Consider the following 21482-nt stretch of genomic DNA (forward strand, 5'->3'; position numbering starts at 1 on the left):
GGATTTTTAATGCATAAACAGATTAACTCAGTATGAAGACTTTAAAATTACTAACAGAACTAAATTACTTAAAAAACCAAATACATGTCCCTTCTATGAACATTTTTCTGACTCTGAAGGCTATACTTTGAGTTCCATGACCCATTCCAAAGGTCAGCATCTGCTTCACAGGGGAACTCTCCTCTGTGGTGGATTACATCTGTGTGTTTTGGCTTGAACTCGAGATTTGCAAAGTTGAGAACTAGTTCATGTGTAGAGAAACTATAAGATAAAGAGTTAGCGACAGTTTTATAGAGACTCCTGGAGACAAACTCAACCTGTTCACTTCATACCTTCAATCACTCCACTCTATGAGGAAGATGGAAAGTCAAAATCAGCACACCTATTAATATTCTACTACCACACAGTAAGTCCAGAATCTAATACTCTACTCACCCTGGTTGACACCACTGTACCTATACACATATTAAGAGTGAGTTTTCAAAGCTACTAAATCAAGAAAACCTGATTTGTTGAAATTATTACAGTCATTAATTCAGGTGGAATATGAGTTTATATTGCTCATATTATTTATATCATCTTAACACCCACATTTTAATATTTTGTTAAGGCATTTTGTACATGTCCCTTGCCACCTCAGAGATACAAAACCTTGTTGAAGTGCTACTATGGATGCAAATCTGAAGAGAGAATAATATATAACAGATTTTTCTATAAGGGTGGTTGGGGGGTGGCCATATGTTTAGAGGCTAGAAAAAAGAACTTATTTTTAAAGTTACATTTGCACAGCAAGCTTACTTACAGTGAGGATAAGGTAGAGTTTCTCATAAAGCTAAATATTTGAATTAAAGTGTTTCAACACTGTAAAATAAAGAATCTTTAGTGTCTGTGTTGTATGGCAAAACTGGAGGATTTTACTTGACTAATAAAAGTCAGGAGCTTTACACTGTTGTTGAATTGCTCTGCTCCTTGAAATCTGAACATCTGAAAACCCCTTCACAGAGCTCAAACCATAAGAAAGGGAGTAAAAAGAAATCTTCAGGCTTTCTTCTAGATTTTTGTAGTTAAAATTATTCTGTTAGTAAAAGATAGTAATTCAAAGTAAAAACCCAAAATGAAGGGATTATAAGTACACATGTCTGAAACAACTCCAATTAAAAACAGCCACCATGGAAATAATTCGGCATGCTAAACCAGTGGGTTAAAGTTAGATGAGGGAAAGCATATTTACATAATCTCAAAATGTCTCCTTTAATCAAGTGATCAAAGTTGTCACTATGAGTGGACAAAGTTAAATTGTGTGCCACCTGACAGAAAGTAATGAAAAGAACACAGCATTGCTTATGTGATATTCTAGCCAAAAATGCATAATTGAAATCTACTCACGAGGAAACATGAGACAAACCTAAACTAAGGGATATTCTACAAAATAACTGGCCTACGCTCTTCAGCAGTGTGAAGGTCATGAATGTCAAGGAAAGACTCATGATAAAGGGCACTAAGGCGATGTGATAACTAATGTGCGATTCTGACCAATATCCTTTTGTTTTGATAAAGAATATTATTGAGATAAGTGGCAAAATGTGTGGGTTAGATGGTACTAGTTTAACAGTGTTGATTCCGTGATTGAGATTAAAGTGGAGAATATCCCTTTGAGACAAATACACACTAAAATCTTTGGGACTGATGGGCACAGGCGAATTATTCGCAAATGTTTCAAAGGAAAAAGAAAATGTTTCTTGTACTATTCTTGCCACTTTTTTACATGTTAAAAATATTTGAAAAAAAAACTTTTATGACATCAATCAATTCAAAGAAAAATATCAAACAGCTTTGGAAGGTCAGTATATCAATAAGGTATTCTTCAATTAACAAAGTTTGGGAACACTGTTCTAAGTAAAGGCAAGGAAAAAAAACTCAGTAATACCAAACACCTAAATGCTCACAACCCATTCTAAGTTCAAAATTTTATGCTGGGAGCTTAACCAAGGTGATAAAAGTGGGAAGACTCTGAGATCACCTTCTGTTATGGGCACACCAAAATTATAACTGTTTACAGAGCACGCATTGATGAGAAAGACTAGAATCTAGTTTAAAATTTTATATATATATATATATATATATATATATCTTTTACAACTAAAGATGTGAAGAAGGAACCACAATGAGAAAGGTGGAGCAGAGACATATAGTATAGTCAATACCTACATCCCTGGGTAGGTGATAATTAAGATAATTACAATTGTAGAGTCTCACCCCAAGAAGCAAGAGGCTCCTTCCTCCACACAACAGGCTCCCCATATCAGGTGCCACAGCCGAGGGGTCCAGCATCAGACAAGCCATCGGACCATTTGGTTTTGAAGGTTAGCAGGGAGGGCTGTGGGAAATAGAGACTCCATTCTTAAAGGGAAACAGAAACTTCACTCTTAGAGGGAAATAGAGACTCCACTGTTAAAGGGTGTACACAAAATCTCACACTCTCTGGGACCCAGGGAAGAAGCGGTAACTTGAAAGGAACCAGGTGCTGATCCTGAGCAGTCTCCCAGAGAAGACAGAAGGCAAATGGAGCTCACCGTGGGGATATAGACACTGGAGGCAGCCATTCTGGAGTGATCATTCTACCATGTGGACACTGGTCCTGGCAAGCGACATTTCTGAATTCTCCCTCTAGCTTTTTAGCATTGGGGTCTGGTCCCACCCACCAGAAGGCCTCGAGAGCACGAGCTTCAGGACCAGCCTCATCCAGACAAACCATAGAATCCCCTGGGTCCAAGGTCCACCCACAAGTGGGCCAACACACCACCTCTGGGAGCCCCAGGGCCCTGCAACCAGACTCTGTGAAGCAGCTCCACCTATCAGTGAGATGGCACCAGCCCCACCAGAGGACAGGAACTAGCCCAGAGATGAACTTCACACACCGAAGGGCAGGTACCACCCTCAGGGCCCAATGGGCCCAAGCCACAGCTAGCGTGGGTAGACACCAGCTCCAGGACCACCACAGTCATACAGTCTACCATGGCAGGCCCTGGCCCATACACCCACAAGCCACCAGCATCCCAGGGACCCCCTGGGTTTCCATGGCCAGCCACCTCATGACCCAGCCCCAACAACCAGTGGCCAGTAGCCTCAGCACCAGGCAGGGCCTGGCAAGCGACAGGACCAGGGCCCGCTATGCCTACCAGACCACCAACAGCAGTCAGCCTGAAAGAAAAGAAGGATCCCACAGAGCCCAAAATGAGGGCACCAACGAGAGCATACAGCTCTGGTGATGAGAGGGAAGCCTGCTGCTGGGACATATCTGCAAAAGGCCATTGCTCCAAGGCCAGGAAATATAACCAACAGACAAGAAACACAGAAATAAAAACAAGTCAGGCAGGACAACGGGACCGAGCAGCATGTTCCAAATGAAAGAACAAGATAAAACCCCAAAAGAACTACTAAGTGGAGTGGAGGCAGGCAATCTACCTGAAACGGGGTGCAAAGTAATGATGGTAAAAATGAGCGAAGAACTCAGGAGAAAAATGGATGCACAGAGTGAACAGTTAGAAGTGTTTTAAAAAGTTAGAAAATACATGAAAACAATCAAACAGAAATGAAGAATGCAATAACTGGAAGGAAAAACACACTGCAAAGACCCACCATAGACTAAATGATACAGAGGAATAGATTAGTGGGCTAGAAGATAGAGTCGTGGAAATCACTAAGGGTGAATACAGAAAAGAAAAAAATACTAGCAATCCAAATTCAACTAACTATACATTAAAGGACCATACACCATGATAAATTGGGATTTATCTCAGGGATGCAAGGATTTTTCCACAAACCAATTAGTGTAATATACCACATTAATAGACTGAATAATAAAAGCCACATGATGATCTCAATAGATGCAGAAAAAGCTTTTGACAGAATTCCATATTCATTTATGATACAAACTCTCCAGAAAGTGGTCACAGAAATAACATGGTGGTGGTGGTTTAGTCACTGAACCATTTCCGACTCTTTGTGACCCCCTGGACTGTGACCCACCAGGCTCCTCTGTCAATGGGATTCTCCAGGCAAGAACACTGAAGTGGGTTGCTATTTTCTTCTCCAGGGGTCTTCCTGACCCAGAAATGGAACCCAGGTGTCCCACATTGCAGGAAGTTCCTTTACCAACTGAGCTACGAGGGAATCATATCTCAACATAATAAAAGCCAAGTAGGGCAAACCTACAGCTAACATATTCACCAGTGAAAAGCTGAAAGCATTTCCTGTAAGTTCAGGAACAAGACAAGGATATTCATTTTCACCACTTTTATCCAACATAGTTTTGGAAGTCCTAGACACAGCAATCAGAGAAAGGAAAAAAAGAAAAAGGAATCCGAACTGGGAAAGAAGTAAAACTGTCACTGCTTGCAGATGATATGATACTATACATAAAAATTCTAAAGATGCCTCCAGAAAACTACTGGAGCTAATAAATGAATTTGGTAAGTCTTAGGATACAAAATTAACACAGAGACATCTGTCTCATTACCATAAACTAACAATGAACTATCAGCAAGAGAAATTAAGAAAACAATCTCATTTACTGTCATATCAAACAGAAAAAACACCTAAGGAAAAAAAATCTAACTAAGGAGGTAAAAGAACTGTACTCAAAAAACCGTAAGATATTGTTGCGGGACTTCCCTGGAGATCCAGTGGCTAAGCCTCTGCATGTACAATGCAGGGGATTCAGGTTCAATCCCTGGTTGAGGAACTAAGACATTACATGCCACAGGGCAATTAAGGTCACTCACTGCAACTGCTGAGCCTGCACTGAGCCTATGCTCCACCTCGCACCACAACTAGAGAAAGCCTGACTGCCCCAAGCAGAAGCCTTCGAGCCACAACAGACTCACCTCAGCCAAAAGAAAAAAGAAAGATGAGAAGAAAAAAAATATTCTCAGTATTCTCAGATTAATGAAAATTAAGAGATTCTGTCATCAGCAAACCTATCCTAAAAGAATGGCTAAAGAAAATCTCTAAAAAGGAAAAGGAAAAATAGGAAATCTTAAAACATAATGAAGAAAGAAAACAGTAAGCAAAAATATAGTAAGGGCTTCCTGGGTGACTCAGTGGAAAAGAATCCACCTGCGAATACCGGACTCACGGTTCCATCCCTGGGCGGGGAAGAACCCACATGCCACACAGCAACTAAGACCATGCAACGCAGCTTGCATCGAGCCTGCGTTCTAGAGCCTGGAAGCCGCAGATATGGAGCCCAGGTGCTGCAACTACCCAAGCCTCCACGCCCTAGAGCTTGTGCTCTGCAACGAGAGAAGCCACCACAATGGGAAGCCTGCACATTGCAACTAGAGACTAGCTCCACTCACCACAACTAGAGGAAAGCCCATGCAGCAACAAAGGTCCAGCACAACCAAAAATTAAAAGAAATTAATTATTTTTTTTAAAAAAACCAGCTTAAATGTGTGTGTGTCTGTGTGTAAATACAATAAGCATTCCTTCTTCTCCTAAGTTTTGTAAACTATGCTTGGCAGTAGAAGTAAAAATTTTAACACTGTGTTGCAGTCCTAAATGTATGTAGAGGAAATATTGAGATGATTATAAGTGTGGGAAGGTAAAGGCAAGTAAGGCATGGTAAGCTTTCTACATTTCACTTAAACAGGTAAAATACCACCAATAAATTGTGATAAGGAACTTCAATATTAAAAAAAAAGTCCAATTAGAAAGTGGGCAAAAGATGTGGAGACATTTTATTTAAGAGGATAGGCAAATAGAAAATATGTACAGGAAAAGATGTTCAACATCACGAGCCATCCAGTTCAGTTCAGTTCAGTTGCTCAGTCGTGTCCGACTCTCTGTGACCCCATGAATCGCAGCACGCCAGGCCTCCCTGTCCATCACCAACTCCCGGAGTTCACTCAAACTCACGTCCATCGAGTCGGTGATGCCATCCAGCCATCTCATCCTCTGTTGTCCCCTTCTCCTCCTGCCTCCAATCCCTCCCAGCATCAGGGTCTTTTCCAATGAGTCAACTCTTCGTGTGAGGTGGCCAAAGTACTGGAGTTTCAGCTTTAGCACCATTCCTTCCAAAGAAATCCCAGGGTTGACCTCCTTTAGAATGGACCGGTTGGATCTCCTTGCAGTCCAAGGGACTCTCAAGAGTCTTCTCCAACACCACAGTGCAAAAGCATCAATTCTTCAGCGCTCAGCTTTCTTCACAGTCCAACTCTCACATCCATACATGACCACTGGAAAAACCATAGCCTTGGACTAGACGGACCTTTGTTGGCAAAGTAATGTCTCTGCTTTTCAATATGCTATCTAGGTTGGTCATAACTTTCCTTCCAAGGAGTAAGCGTCTTTTAGGGGAAAGCAAATCAATACAAGTAATTTCTAAATACCTAGTCTTTCCACTGGGTTGCAGTGCTCTAGTCTCAGATACCCATGAGGCTTACAGTTTACTTCACTGAGATCTTTGCTTGAAAGATACCTCCTTAGAAAGGCCTTTTCTCCCCCATCCATACATCTCACCACCTCAAGTCCCTATTTACTCTTGAATTCCTTGCTTTATCGCCTTCATGGCACTTATTCCCAGCTGACATTGTATAGTCATTTGTTCATCTGTTTGTTGTCTGTCTCCCCACTTATTAATAGAATAACTTCCAAGAGGCCAGAGATCATATCTTCATCAAGTGTCTGGCACAGAGTAGTCAACAAATATTTTGGATAAATAAACTACAACACATTCAGAGGATGTGCTTTCATATTTCCACTCATGAAGTTTTACTCAAATTTCCTGGATTTCCAACCTCATCTGCCTGCTGTGTCCTAAAAGCCTTCTCTAAATGCTAAAGCCATTGCCTTGTTCTTAGTTCTTACTTAATCCTCCTTCCAGCTTTGCTAGAAGGACATTTACCCCCACTCTGTTGATTCCAGCCACCCTATCACCAACCAGTGTGACACGGTAATAGAAGACAAAGTGAAAGGAAAGACCCTCGAGCAAGAAGGTCAGCAGGTGTTAGACGAGAGAAGCTGCAGCCAGAGCTTTGGGACATTCTTGGCATGCTGTTGAATACACCCTGGTCTGTATAACACAAGAGCGAGAAGTCAACCCAGTAAAGACTGCGGTTAGCTTTGCAAGATATTTTTGAACTTGTTGATTTTTGCTTGGCAGTGAACATCAAACTAATTAAGAACTTGTCACTCAAATGTAGTGAGTCTTTTCATTCCTTCTTTTCCATTTTAGCTAATTTTGGAGCATTCCTGGTTTTATTTAAAGGACTCACAGTTTCCATTTAAATTATGGATCCCAAAGCCACAGCGACCCAGAATTCAGTCTTCTCACAACACACAGACCACAAATCACTGAAAATTTTTCAGATGAGCAAGATTCTGGGGATTACCTGCACATGCCTTAACAAACAAATACCACGACAGAGTTGTAATATGTAAGCGATTATAGAATAAGAATTTCTACCTTCAAATTTTCTTTTCTTAGCATGCATTTTAGAAATTCACAAAAATATAACTATTAAACATAATTCTTTATCAAGAAATATAAGTTCAATGTCTCTGGCATACAAATTATTTAGCTATTTCTTAGTAGACTCACTCATCCCTTCATTTGTAGAAAAGAACCCGGCTTATAGAATTCCTCAAAACAAAACAAAAAAAAGAAAGTTAAATATAGCAGCTGTATGCTGAGAAGAGGTAAGTCTTTCTCCTGCTCAATTTGCAATGTTTATTTAAAAAGTAAAAACATAAAATAAGACATAATGACATTTTTGCAGGGAGGTCCAAGTGGGGAAAAGAAGATACCCACAGCGTGCACCAACAGCCAGGTCATTCATTATACAGCTACATGGTGACATCCTCTTGCGTACTGGCTTTACACCTCAAAGTCAATGCGACATAGAGTTCAGTAACTCTATCTGCAAGGAAATTTAAAATCAAAGGAGTATCTCTGATTCTGCGCTAATAAAAATTATTTTTCTTCCCTCTGAAAATGTTAGTCTTTCTTTTTTTTTTTTCCTGGCTGCATCATGCAGCAAGCAGGATCTTGGTTCCCCCACCAGGATCGAACCCAAGTTCCCTGAAGTGGAAGCATGGAGTCAACTACTGGATCATCAGGGAAGTCCTAATGTTAGTCTCTTGAACAGTAATATTTAACTGGTATTTGGAAACCAAGGAGAGAAGATAAAAAATTACCACTATTAAGAGGTAATTTAACAGCTTTTGACATTGAGTTAGTGATTTAATGTACACCACTAACAGGTTGCTTAATAATGTGAAAGTTAACAAAAAACTCGCTCAGCAGTGGTTAGGGTGACACCGCTGTTGCATTTGTCTCTCACTATAAGATCTACTCTATTATTCCATTGTTCTAGAGTCTAAGAAAAAAATGCCACCTTCAACATAAAAACTAACAAGAAAATTGGACTTAAGACATCCCTGGTAGTTCAGTTGTTAAGAATCCACCTGCCAATGCAGGGGACATGGGTTCAATCCCTGGTTTGGGAAGATTCCACAGGTCATGAGGCAAGTAAGCCTGTGCTCCACAACAAGAGAAGCCACTGCAAGGAGAAGCTCAAGTACCGCAAGCAGAACGAAGCTTCTGCTCGCCACAACTAGAGAAAACCCACTTGTAGCAACAAAGACTCAAGGCAGCCAAAAATAAATAATTAATAAACGAATTAACTAAGTATGCAATTTTAAAAAGACCCTTGGGGCACAGTGCCCTGGTCTTGATTTATTTTAAACTATATTTTCATTTTATAAACCAGAGTACTCATAATTTCTGAATTCATTGGTCTATTTATACATTCATTAACTAACCATGTATCAGAGAGTTGGTATGGTATAGTAGAAAATAAATGTGCCTTGGAATTAAAAAACAATAATTTTTTTAAACCAAGCTCATTGATACAGAGAATAGACTGGTGGTTGCCAAAGGCATAAGGCAAGGTACCAATATGGGTAAACAGAGTCAAAAGGTACAAACTTCCAGTTATAAAGTAAATAAGTCATGCAGATGTAATGTGTAGCCTGGTTACTACAGTTAATAATACTGTATTGCATATTTGAAAGTCACCTAGGAGAGTAAATTTTTAAAATTTTTATCACAAGAAAAAAATCTTTAACTATGTATGGTGCTGAATGTCTATTAGATTTATTGTGGTGATGATTTGCTAATACAATCAAATGTCAAATCATTATGGTCTATACCTAAAACTAAAATAATGCTGTATGTCAATTATTCCTCAATTTTTTTAAAGAAACAGCAAAAAGATATTTTCAATGACCTGATTCAATCAATTAGGGAAAGTTTGGCTTAAAGCAAGTTACTCAGTCTCTTTCTCTTAACTTTTGAACTGTGGTGTTGGAGAGGACTCTTGAGAGTCCCGTGGACTGCAAGGAGATCAAATCAATCAAACCTAAAGGAAATCAACCCTGAATATTCATTGGAAGAACTGATGCTGAAGCTGAAGCTCCAATACTTTGGCCACCTGATGCAAAGAGCCAACTCACTAGAAAAGACCCTGATGCTGGGAAACACTGAAGGCAGGAGGAGAAGGGGGTGACAGAGGATGAGATAGTTGGATGGCATCACCGACTTAATGGACGTGAGTCTGAGCAAGCTCCAGGAGATGAAGGACAAGGAAGCCTGGCGTGCTGCAGTCTATGTGGTCACAAAGAGTCAGACACGACTGATCGACTGAACAACAACAACAAACAGTTGTTTTCAGAATTAAATGAAATAATACATTTAAAAAATCGAGTACAACGTTTGAAAAAATTTAGGCACTCGTTGTTACCACCCTTCCTTCTCACTGACCTAGACAATAGGTGCACTTGGTGAAAAGTACATAGAAAATGCCTACACTATAGGACCTTACAGAAGAAATTAAAATATATCAATGTTAGACAATGACTGAAGTGCTAAAATGAAACAAGGCTCTTCAGGGATTTATGTCATCATTTTTTATACTTGGCCTCAAATCTAATAAAATTTATTCATTCTTTCTTTATGCAATTTATAAGCACTTTTAAAGTGCCTGTACACTTACTACCTTCAAGGAATTTATAGTATAGCAGGGGAAATGGACGGGGCTTCCCAGGTGGCTCAGTGGGTAAAGAACCTGCCTGCAATGCAGAAGACAGCAGAGATAGGGTTTCGATCCTGGGTCAGGAAGATCCCCTGGAAAAGGGCACAGCAACCCACTCCAGCATTCTTGCCTGGAGAATGCCATGGACAGAGGAGCCTGGAGGGCTACAATCAATAGTGCAAAGAGCTGGACATGACTGAAGCAACTGAGCACAGCACAGGGGAAATGGACACACAACAAATTACTGGGGTATAATGTTTTCACATTTCGATAGAAGTATTAAAAGAAAAGTATGGTTCATTGGGAAAGGGAGACAAGAAGCTCTGTAGAGGTTCCAAATTGAGAGACAGCAGTTTTCCTTCCTAAGAGCACAGAATCCTACCTTAAGCTAGCTTAATAAGGGAGTAGTGTTTTTATTTAAATCTAATTTATTTTTTAAATGTATTTTCAATTGGAGGATAATAGCTTTACAACATTATGCTGGTTTCTGCCACACAAGAACATGAATCAGCCGTAAGTATACAGCGGTCCCCTCCCTCTTGGACCTCCCTCCCATATGCCACCCCAGCCCACCTCTCTAGGTTGTCACAGAGCACCAGGCTGAGCTCCCTGTGTTAAATAGCAACTTCCCTTTAGCTATCTATTTTACATATGGTAACGTACATGTTTCAGCGCTACTCTCTCAATTCGTCGCGCACTCTCCTTCTCCCACTGGTCCACAAGTCTATACTCTCTACCTCTATGTCTGCATCTCTATTCCTGCCCTGCAAAAAGGTTCATCAGTACCATTTTTCTAGAATCCATGTGTTATGCTTAGTCGCTCAGTCCTGCCTGACTCTTTGTGGCCCCATGGACTATAGCCTGCCCGGCTCCTCTGTCCATGGGGATTCTCCATGAATACTGGAGTGGGTTGCCATGCCCTTCTCCATGTTATCTTCCCAACCCAGGGATCAAACCCAGGTCTCCCACATTGCAGGCCAATTCTTTACCAGCTGAGCTACCAGGGACGCTCCTAGATTCCATATATATGCATTAATAAATGATATTTGTTTTTATCTTTCTGACTTACTTCACTCTGTATAGCAGGTTCTAGGTTCACTCACCTCACTAGAACTACTCAATTTTTTTTCTCTTTATGGCTGAGTAATAGTCCATTGTATATATGTACTACATCTTCTTTATCCATTCGTCTGTCAATGGATGTCTAGGTTGCTTTCATTTCCTGGCTATTGCAAATAGTGCTACAATGAACACACGGTACATGTGTCTTTTTCAATTATGGTTTTCTCAGTGTATATATCCAGTAGTAGCTCAGTCGGTAAAGAATCTGTCTGCAGTGCAGGAGACCCGGGTTCCATCCCTGGGTTGGGAACATCCCCTGGAGAAGGAAATGGCAACCTACTCCAGTATCCTTGCCTGGAAAATCTCATGGACAGAGGAGCCTGGTGGGTTGCAGTCCATGGGGTTGAAAAGAGTTGGCCACGAGTGAGCGACTAACATTTACTTACTTATACCCAATAGTAAGATTGCTGGGTCATATGGTAGTTTTATTCCTAGTTTTTAAAGGAATCTCCATAAGGGGCTGTATCAACTTACATTCCCATCAATAATGGAAGAGGGTTCCCTTTTCTCCACATTCTCTCTAGCATTTACTGTTTGCAGATTTTTTTGATGATGGCTACTCTGGCTGGTGTGAGGTGATACTTCATTGTACTTTTGATTTTGAGTAATTTCTATGTTTTTAACAGGAAGATTCATTCACACGACTGAAAACACAAAACACACAAGTATATAATATATGTAATAAGACATATTCTACCATCCTCCACCTTCATTCATTTCACCAACTTCTCAGCAAGCTCTGGCCAACTAGTACCCCTCTACAAAGGCAGCCAACATCATCAGTTTCTTGTGCACTTTCCAGGCATATTTAATGTATCACAAGCAAATGCAAATACGTATCTCCCCCTTTCTAACAAACGGGTATGCTATACCTTGCCAATTTCGTTTGAAGTATGTCATTGAGCTCATTGCTTCTTAATATATAAATGGCTTATTCATTCTTCATCCTATTTCAATAGCTATATATTATTTTATAGTATGAATATACCACAATTTACTGAACTGATAAGACATGAAAATTATTTCCAGTCCTGCTGTTAGAAATGCTGTTACGACAAATTAATATAATATATCATTCTACATGTGTACAAAATACATCTAAGAAATAAGGTCTTAGAAGCAGAATTTCTAGGCCTATTTGCTATGTTTAGCTAACACGATGTGACTGTTTTAGTATTCAATAATTAGAGTCTAGGGACTTCCCTAGCAGTACAGTGGTTAGGAGTCCACCTTGCAAGGCAGAAGATGTGGGTTGGATCCCTGGTTAGGGAACTGAGAACCCCACAAGCTAGGGGGCAACTATGCCCATGCACCACAACTAGGACTGCCTGCATATCACAATGAACGATCCTGTGTGCCAAAACTAGGACTCAATGCAGCCAAATAAATAATTAGAATCTAGACATCCCCATACTAACCTCTCCTATGCTCTGGTTTGACGTCACCTCTCTATCTTAGTCTTCAGCTTCACTCTCTCACAGATCCTGCCCTAGCAGCACCATCACCATTAAACAAACATCTCTTGATGAGAATTCCCTGGTAGTCCAGTTGTTAGGACTCCATGCTTTCACTCTTGAGAGCTCATGTTCACTCCCTGGTCAGGGAACTAAGATTCTCCAGGGTATACAGCATGGCCAAAAACCAATCAACAAACAAAACAAACAAACAAAAGCAATCTCTTGAGTGCCAGGTATTGTTCTAGGAAGGGGGTCTAGCAGCAAAGAAAACAGACAAATATCCCTCCTTTCATAGGACTCGCTAGTAGGAGTCCACTCTGTGGGTCTCCAGGAAAGGGACAGATAAATACACAACATCAGTAAGTTCATTAGAAAGTTATCTGGGCTGAGGAGGAAAACTAGCTAAAGAGAGAAAGGAAATATGAAGGCCTGAGAAGGAAGGAAGACAGGAAATCAGGGCAGGTTTATATCGGCAGACAGAATGATCCAGGAAAATCAAGAGGAAAGTCCCATGGCAGGAAAGTGAGTGCCCTACTGGAGGAAGAGAAAGGAAGCTAGTGTGGCTGTAAGAAGCGAGGAAGGAGGAGAGAAAGAAAGATGAGGCAGGCACCTGGGGTGCTATGGGAGGAAAAGCTGGCACTGGACAGAGTGGAACCAGCCGCACTGTGGGTGTGGGGCTGAACCAAGGCAGGGGCACCAAGAACACACACAGTCAATGCAGGTATGGCAAGAGGGAAAGCATTCTTCAGGAACTGAAAGAGTAATAGGTTAGGAGAGTGGAGCTGGGGCAGAGGATAGAAACCCACTTCAACAAAAGGTGAACATGAGAACAGAAAAGATCCTGCCTCTTTCTTGAACAATATATTCCACATAATCCAGGGACCAGTGGACAGGAACTGGAAAGCCAGGCTATAATGCATCTAAGTTATCAATTTTTCATCTGCATAGGATATAATTTTAATTGCTGTAATTATAAACAACCTTTTATAAAAATTATTTTCGCAATCAATTTTGCCTGTTAAGGTTTATATCCTAGTTAGAGACTTGGTTTTTAAAGCTTATTCCACTGCAGTCACATTATTTGGTGCCAAACAGCGATCTGATTTGCCTTTTAGTACTAAATTTTTAATCCTCACACTCATTTCACTAAGAACTTTCTTGGGAGTGGCACTGGAGATAGTAATGGCTCTCATTATTTTGATGGAAGTACAGTAGACACTAGGTTGGCTGTAATTGATTTCAATATCACTTTACAAAGAAATTAATCAGCACAATTCCTTCAGTCTTCAAAGCAACTATAAAGAAAATACCATATTTTCTCCTAATTATTGTTTTATATTTTTATTTGGTTATAATTTTCTCACTATCTTTCTCTTTATCATCTGCGACCTGCCTTCTAGTCTCACTATGTCACCAAACTTGCTCTTCTTACAGTTTTCTTTAGATCTTTCTAGAATTCACCACGGCCTTAGATATTTATGACTGCACTCTGATACTTGAGTGGCACTGAAAACTGATATTCTATGCAATACTCACCCATAGTCTAAAGAGAGGAAAAGGCACCCATTAAAAACACAGACCAGAAATGGAAAAGACATATGCTCAGGATCTCTCTCCCTCCTTTTGATAAACATTTCAGTTTTCCTTTGAAGAACTATCCCTCTGCCATGCCATATGATCCTGGCACAAATCTGTCAGCATGAACTGCTCCCAACCCCTACTGGCACCGAGTTAGGCCAATCTTACTTTTTTCACCTGGAATCTGAATCTTAGGTAGAATGACTCAAGACAGAAAAAAACTGAAATTCAGTCTCTCTGGTGTCAATGATTGGAAGAGCTTTTCCTAAGTTCTTGGCCCCTAGGTTCCTGGAACTGTACTCAGTTCAGTTCAGTTCAGTCCCTGTCGTGTCCAACTCTTTGCGACCCCATGGACTGCAGCACGCCAGGCTTCCCTGTCCATCACCAACTCCTGGAGCTTGTTCAAACTCATGTTCATCAAATTGGTGATGCCATTCAACCATCTCATCCTCTGTTGTTCCCTTCTCCTCCTGCCTTCAATCCTTCCCAGCATCAGGGTCCGTTCCAATGAGTCAGTTCTTCACATCAGGTGGCCAAAGTATTGGACTTTCAGCTTCAGGAACTGTACTAATCCATTCCAAAATCTGATTAACCATTCTTCCTTTGATTCTACTAGCTTTCCAATCCCCTTTAATAAATTCCCTTTTTGCTGAAATTAGTCAAAACTGATTCCTGTTGTTTGTGTAACCTATATGTCAAACACATAGGTTTTCCCAAATTAAATCATGAAATAGCTTTGTGTTTCTCTCTCATTGTTTCTTTACAGCTATTCATGAGGCTAGATTTTCTCTTGCCCCTGCATACATAGTACATAAATTAACACAGTGCCTCAGAAGTCAAATATTCTGGGCTCAAATTCTAATCCTATGTCCTACTAGTTACTTAATGTCTCTTTGTCTTAGTTTCCTCAAACAGAATAAAAACATCTGCCTCAATGGGTCATTGCGAAACTTAAATGACTTCCCCAATGCCTGGCATGTATAATAGTAAGTCCTGAAAAATGCTAATTAAGCTGATGCAGTGATGGTCTGGTGATGGTCCTGTCACTGTCTTTATTTCTCACAACCTATCACTTTAGGCCCTGACTGTTCTTACTTCCGTTCTTACTGTTCTTACTGTCCTTACTGTCCTTGTCTTCATGCTGGCCCTCTCTCCTTTTCTGAATTCTTCAAGACATAACTGAAGTAAGAACCACCACTTCCACAATGCCCACATTGATCTACAAAGGCCACATTAACTTGATACTTCACTTATAGGAATCATAATCTATAGCACACACATGAGTCTTAATTCTGTATCATTCTATTACTTTTTAATTGTACCTGTGTGTAAATCATGACTACCCAACAAGAAAAGTGTTCCTTGAAGGCAACAATGACATTTCATATTACTTTATGTCCTCCATATTACTTGGCCCAGAGTAACGCTTATAGTAAGCCCTTAATAATAAAGTTTTAAATTGCCCTGTGAGAAGCTAAAAATATTTCCAATAATAGTTACTTCTGAGTTTGTATGGCTTCAAGCCATTAGGCCAACATTTTAGCATATATGCTGCCAAGCACAGGCCGTTGTTTTTATTGCGTGTAAGAGCACACAAAAAGACAGGGACAGAAGTTTCTGTTTTCTTCACACACTAGCCCATACACACTAGGCATCCAATAAATGTTATTAACTGTCTACAAAAAAGCTTAAAATCTCAGGAGCTGAAGATTAATCCCAACTATGACAGGAAATTCCAAACACATCTATTACTGTTAACATTGGAAACCGTACAGCTGAAAGGTCCTGCTTTGTTTAAAACTTTAAAACTTGGGAGGTGAGGGAAATAGCTCCTCAAACACTTTTTTCTCTTGAAATATATATTTTTTCTCATAAAAACTGCTGATGAAGGAAAAAGTAGGAAAGGTAATTACTGTTTCTTTTCATTGTCATGTTTCTGGAATTTTTTTTTTTTTTTTGGAACTCTGCATAATACAAGGTACCCCACCTTCTTTCTCTGATTTCTCTAACCATGTGCAAAAGTATACACAGAAATAAAAACTTTTCCCACTGATGCCCAAGAGTATATCATTTACATAAAAAGATGGCACTGTTTCAGAGCTTTGTGGTTAGTATTTTCATCATGTGGAAGAGTCAGCTGGGAAAGAGAAGTTGAGTAAACCTAGCCTCAACTCCACGTGAAACTGTCTGAGAAATGGAGATGTATAAACTGACTCACTTAGCTGACCCTGGGAACAAGCTTATATTGCATCTAAATAACACCTTTTCAAAATTCTGTACTTCTTGGCTTACATTGTTTAACAAACACAATTATTTCAAAGTTTAGAAAAAATTCTTTTTTCTAAATGCTCTCCACTATAAATTTTTTAACCAGACTAACTCTTCATTGTTTCCCTTCTACAGGAACACTCTAGAAGAGAACGAAAAGGAAAAGAGGGAAAAAACCACACATCTTACTTGGATTGTGCAAGACAGCCAGGTACAACCACATTCTGATTCTCCTCCTCAGCTTGGAGTGCAGTGAGCTCCACCATGTTAACCATCACATCATTGGTGTGGCCTGGAAGCTGGGGAAGCACTGCAAGGATCTTCTCCACCAAGTTATCTCCATGATGTCCTACAGCCCCTATTTAAACAGACAAGAAAATATGAACTCACAAAATGGGAGGAAAAAGAAGCTGTTACAGAAATCAGTAACACAATCCTAACATTTTGCCCTTGGTAACACTAATCATGAATTGATGGGACCAGATGCCATGATCTTAGTTTTCTGAATGTTGAGCTTTAAGCCAACTTTTTCACTCTCCTCTTTCACTTCATGGCAAATATATGGGAAACAGTGTCAGACTTTAATTTGGGGAGCTCCAAAATAACTGCAGATGGTGACTGCAGCCACGAAATTAAAAGACGCTTACTCCTTGAAAGGAAAGTTATGACCAACCTAGATAGCATATTCAAAACCAGAGACATTACTTTGCTGACTAAGGTCCGTCTAGTCAAGGTTTTTCCTGTGGTCATGTATGGATGTGAGAGTTGGACTGTGAAGAAGGCTGAGCACCGAAGAATTGATGCTTTTGAACTGTGGTGTTGGAGAAGACTCTTGAGAGTTCCTTGGACTGCAAGGAGATTCAACCAGTGCATTCTAGAGATCAGTCCTGGGATTTCTTTGGAAGGAATGATGCTAAAGCTGAAACTCCAGTACTTTGGCCACCTCATGTGAAGAATTGACTCATTAGAAAAGACTCTGATGCTGGGAGGGATTGGGGGCAGAAGGAAAAGGGGACGGCAGAGGATGAGACGGCTGGATGGCATCACCGACTCGATGGGCATGTGTTTGAGTGAACTCCGGGAGTTGGTGATGGACAGGGGGCCTGGCGTGCTGCAATTCATGGGGTTGCAAAGAGTCAGACATGACTGAGCAACTGAACTGGACACTAATCAGGTTCACAATTACCTAGACAATGTATGTCTTGTGTGTTGGACTTAATTGTCCTTGAGGGTAGGCACTATGTCTGCTCTGGTTACTGCTATATTTCCAGCACTTGGCATAGTGCCTACACATGGAAGGCATCAACAGGTACTTAGTGAATAAACAAATAGTCAACATTTGGTAGGTCAGGTAAATGGTGTCATAAGATGACATTATCCTGAAATTTTCAAGCCAAAAAGATTTTCTTAATTTTACTGATGAAGACTATAAGACTTAGAAGGGCTTAGTGACCTGACCAAGAATAGCAGATCTCCCCTTTGCTAGAAGCTTATCTTCACAATGGCAGCTGTTTACCTAGTTCATTCTCTACATAAAGGCAACTTGGCAGCTGGTAGGTTTACTAATTATTTGTTAGATGAAGAAAATAACGAATGAATGGAAAAAATTTGTACTGATAGAAGGATTTATAGAGCATTTTCTATTTACCAGGCACTGTTCTAGGTGCTTTACATATATTAACTCCTTTAATAACAAATGAATTAATAAGCTCAAATTAAAATCAAGACCAAATACATAGCTTAACGCTTTTCCATAAGGCCAAGTTATCTTTCCAAAAGTCATCAATGCTTGAAAGATACCATTTCAACAACCAGCTATTGTTGTTGTTCAGTCACTGTCATGCCCAACTCTTCTAACCCCGTGGACTGCAGCACAACAGACTTCCCTGCCCTTTACTATCTCCTGGAGTTTGCTCAAACTTATATCCATTGTGTTGGTGATGCCATCCAACCATCTTGTCCTCTGTTGCCTCCTTCTCCTTTTGCCTTCAACCCTTCCCAGCATCATTCCAGTGAGTCCGCTCTTTGCATCAGGTGGCCAAAGTATTCTTCCAATGAATATTCAGGGATGCTTTCCTTTAGGATTGACTGCTTTGATCGCCTTACAGCCCGAGGATCTCTCAAGAGTCTTCTCCAGCACCACAGTTCAAAAGCATCAATTCTTCAGTGATCAGCTTTCTTTATGGGCCAACTCTCACTTCTGTAAATGACTACTGGAAAAACCATAGCTTTTACTATATGGATCTGTGTCGGCAAAGTGACGTCTCTGCTTTTTGAAATGCTAACTTTGTCATAGCTTTTCTTTCAAGGAGCATGCATCTTTTAATTTCATGGCTGCAGTCAACATCTGCAGTGATTTTGGAGCCTTAGAAAATAAAATGTGCCACTGCTTCCAATCTTTCCCAATCTTCCAATCTTTCTATTTGCCATGAAATGATGAGACCGGATGCCATGATCTAATTTTTTTAAATGTTGAGTTTTAAGCAAGTTTTTTCATTCTCTTCTTTCACCCTCATCAAGAGGGTCTTTGGTTTCTCTTCACTTTCTGCTGTTAGAGTGGCAACAATGGATGTGACTGGCCAAATCAACTTGTTTTGATCTCACTCGCTTCAAATCAATTAACACTTGATTTCCTAATGTCTTTCTATCTGTATCTCTCTATTGTATTTGCCATGTCATATTAATTGGGCAGAAGAAATAGGTGGAAAAGACTAAACCAGAAATTCAAGGAATCACTGTCATCACCCTCATCATCAGAATAGTTAATATTTATTGAGACCTGGTCAAACAGGAGATGGAAGTGGTCAAACAGGAGATGGCAAGAGTGAACATCGACATTCTAGGAATCAGCAAACTAAAATGGACTGGAATGGGTGAATTTAACTCAGATGACCATTATTTCCACTACTGTGGGCAGGAATCCCTCAGGAGAAATGGAGTAGCCATCATAGTCAACAAAAGAGGCTGAAATGCAGTATCTGGATGCAATCTCAAAAATAACAGAATGATCTCTGTTCATCTCCAAGGCAAACCATTCAATATCACAGTAATCCAAGCCTATATCCCGACCAGTAACACTGAGGAAGCTGAAGTTGAACGGTTCTATGAAGACCTAGAAGATCTTCTAGAACTAACACCCACAAAAGATGTCCTTTTCATTATAGAGGACTGGAATGCAAAAGTAGGAAGTCAAGACACACCTGGAGTAACAGGCAAATTTGGGCTCAGAGTACGGAATGAAGCAGGGCAAAGGCTAACAGAGTTCTGCCAAAAGAACGCACTGGTCATTGCAAATACCCACTTCCAACAACACAAGAGAAGACTCTACTCATGGACATCACCAGATGGTCAACACCGAAATCTGACTGATTATATTCTTTGCAGGTAAAAACCCAGAAGCTCTATACAGTCAGCAAAAATACTGGGAGCTGACTGTGGCTCGGATCATGAACCCCTTATTGCCAAATTCAGACTTAAACTGAAGAAAGTAGGGAAAACCACTAGACCATCCAGGTATGATCTAAATCAAACCCCTTATGACTATACAGTGGAAGTGAGAAATAGATTTAAGGGACCAGATCTGATAGACAGAGTGCCTGAAGAACTATGGACAGAGGTTCGTGACATTGTACAGAAGACTGGGACCAAAACCATCCCCACGAAAAAGAAATGCAAAAAAGCAAAACGGCTGTCTGGGGAGGGCTTACAAATAGCTGTGAAAAAAAGAGAAGTGAAAAGCAAAGGAGAAAAGAAAAGATATACCCATCTGAATGCAGAGTTCCAAAGAATAGCAAGGAGAGATAAGAAAGCCTTCCTCAGCGATCAATGCAAAGAAATAGAGGAAAAGAACATAATGGGAAAGACTAGAGATCTCTTCAAGAAAATTAGAGATACTAAGGGAACATTTCATGCAAAGATGGGTTCAATAAAGGACAGAAATGGTATGGACTTAACAGAAGGAGAAGATATTAAGAAGAGGTGGCAAGAATACACAGAAGAACTGTACAAAAAAGATCTTCATGACCCAGATAATCATGATGGTGTGATCATTCACACTCACCTAGAGCCAGACATCCTGGAATGTGAAGTCAAGTAAGCCTTAGGAAGCATCACTATGAACAAACCTAGTGGAGGTGATGGAATTCTAGTTGAGTTATTTCAAATCCTAAAAGATGATGCTGTGAAAGTGCTGCACTCAATATGCCAGCAAATTTGGAAAACTCAGCAGTAGCCACAGGACTGGAAAAGGTCAGTTTTCATTCCAATCCTAAAAAAAGGCAATGCCAAAGAATGCTCAAACTACCACACAATTGCACTCATCTCACACACTATTTAAGTAACGCTCAAAATTCTTCAAGCCAGGCTTCAGCAATACGTGAACCATGAACTTCCAGATGTTCAAGCTGGTTTTAAAAAGGTAGAGGTACGAACCAGAGATCAAATTGTCAACATCTGCTAGATCATGGAAAAAGCAAGAAAGTTCCAGAAAAACATCTATTTCTGCTTTCTTGACTATGCCAAAGCCTTTGACTGTGTGGATCACAATCAACTGTGAAAAATTCTGAAGAAGATGAGAATAGCAAACGACCTAACCTGCCTCTTGAGAAACCTGTATGCAGGTCAGGAAGCAATAGTTAGAACTGGACATGGAACAACAGCCTGGTTCCAAATCAGAAAAGGAGTACGTCAAGGGTGTATATTGTCACCCTGGTTATTTAACTTATATGCAGAGTACATCATAAGAAATGCTGGGCTGGAGGAAGCACAAGCTGGAATCAAGATTATGGGGAAATATCAATAACCTCAGATATGCAGATGATACCACCCTTATGGCAGAAAGTGAAGAACTAAAGACCCTCTTGATGAAAGTGAAAGAGGAAAGTGAAAAAGTTGGCTTAAAGCTCAACATTCAGAAAACTAAGATCATGGCATCCGGTCCCATTACTTCATGGCAAATAAT

The 21482-nt window shown here is 40.2% G+C and overlaps 1 protein-coding gene across 1 annotated transcript in view; it reads right to left on the bottom strand.

The window, feature by feature from the left end:
• Positions 1–21482, bottom strand: part of SCFD2 (sec1 family domain containing 2) — a 395024-nt gene that overhangs the window by 360314 nt on the left and 13228 nt on the right. The window contains exon 2 of the mRNA XM_004009827.5: positions 16712–16880. Coding sequence (XP_004009876.2) covers positions 16712–16880 — 169 coding nt within the window. The remainder of the gene's footprint in view (positions 1–16711; positions 16881–21482) is intronic.

This window comes from Ovis aries, chromosome 6, assembly GCF_016772045.2.
Source record: "Ovis aries strain OAR_USU_Benz2616 breed Rambouillet chromosome 6, ARS-UI_Ramb_v3.0, whole genome shotgun sequence".
NCBI lineage: Eukaryota > Metazoa > Chordata > Mammalia > Artiodactyla > Bovidae > Ovis > Ovis aries.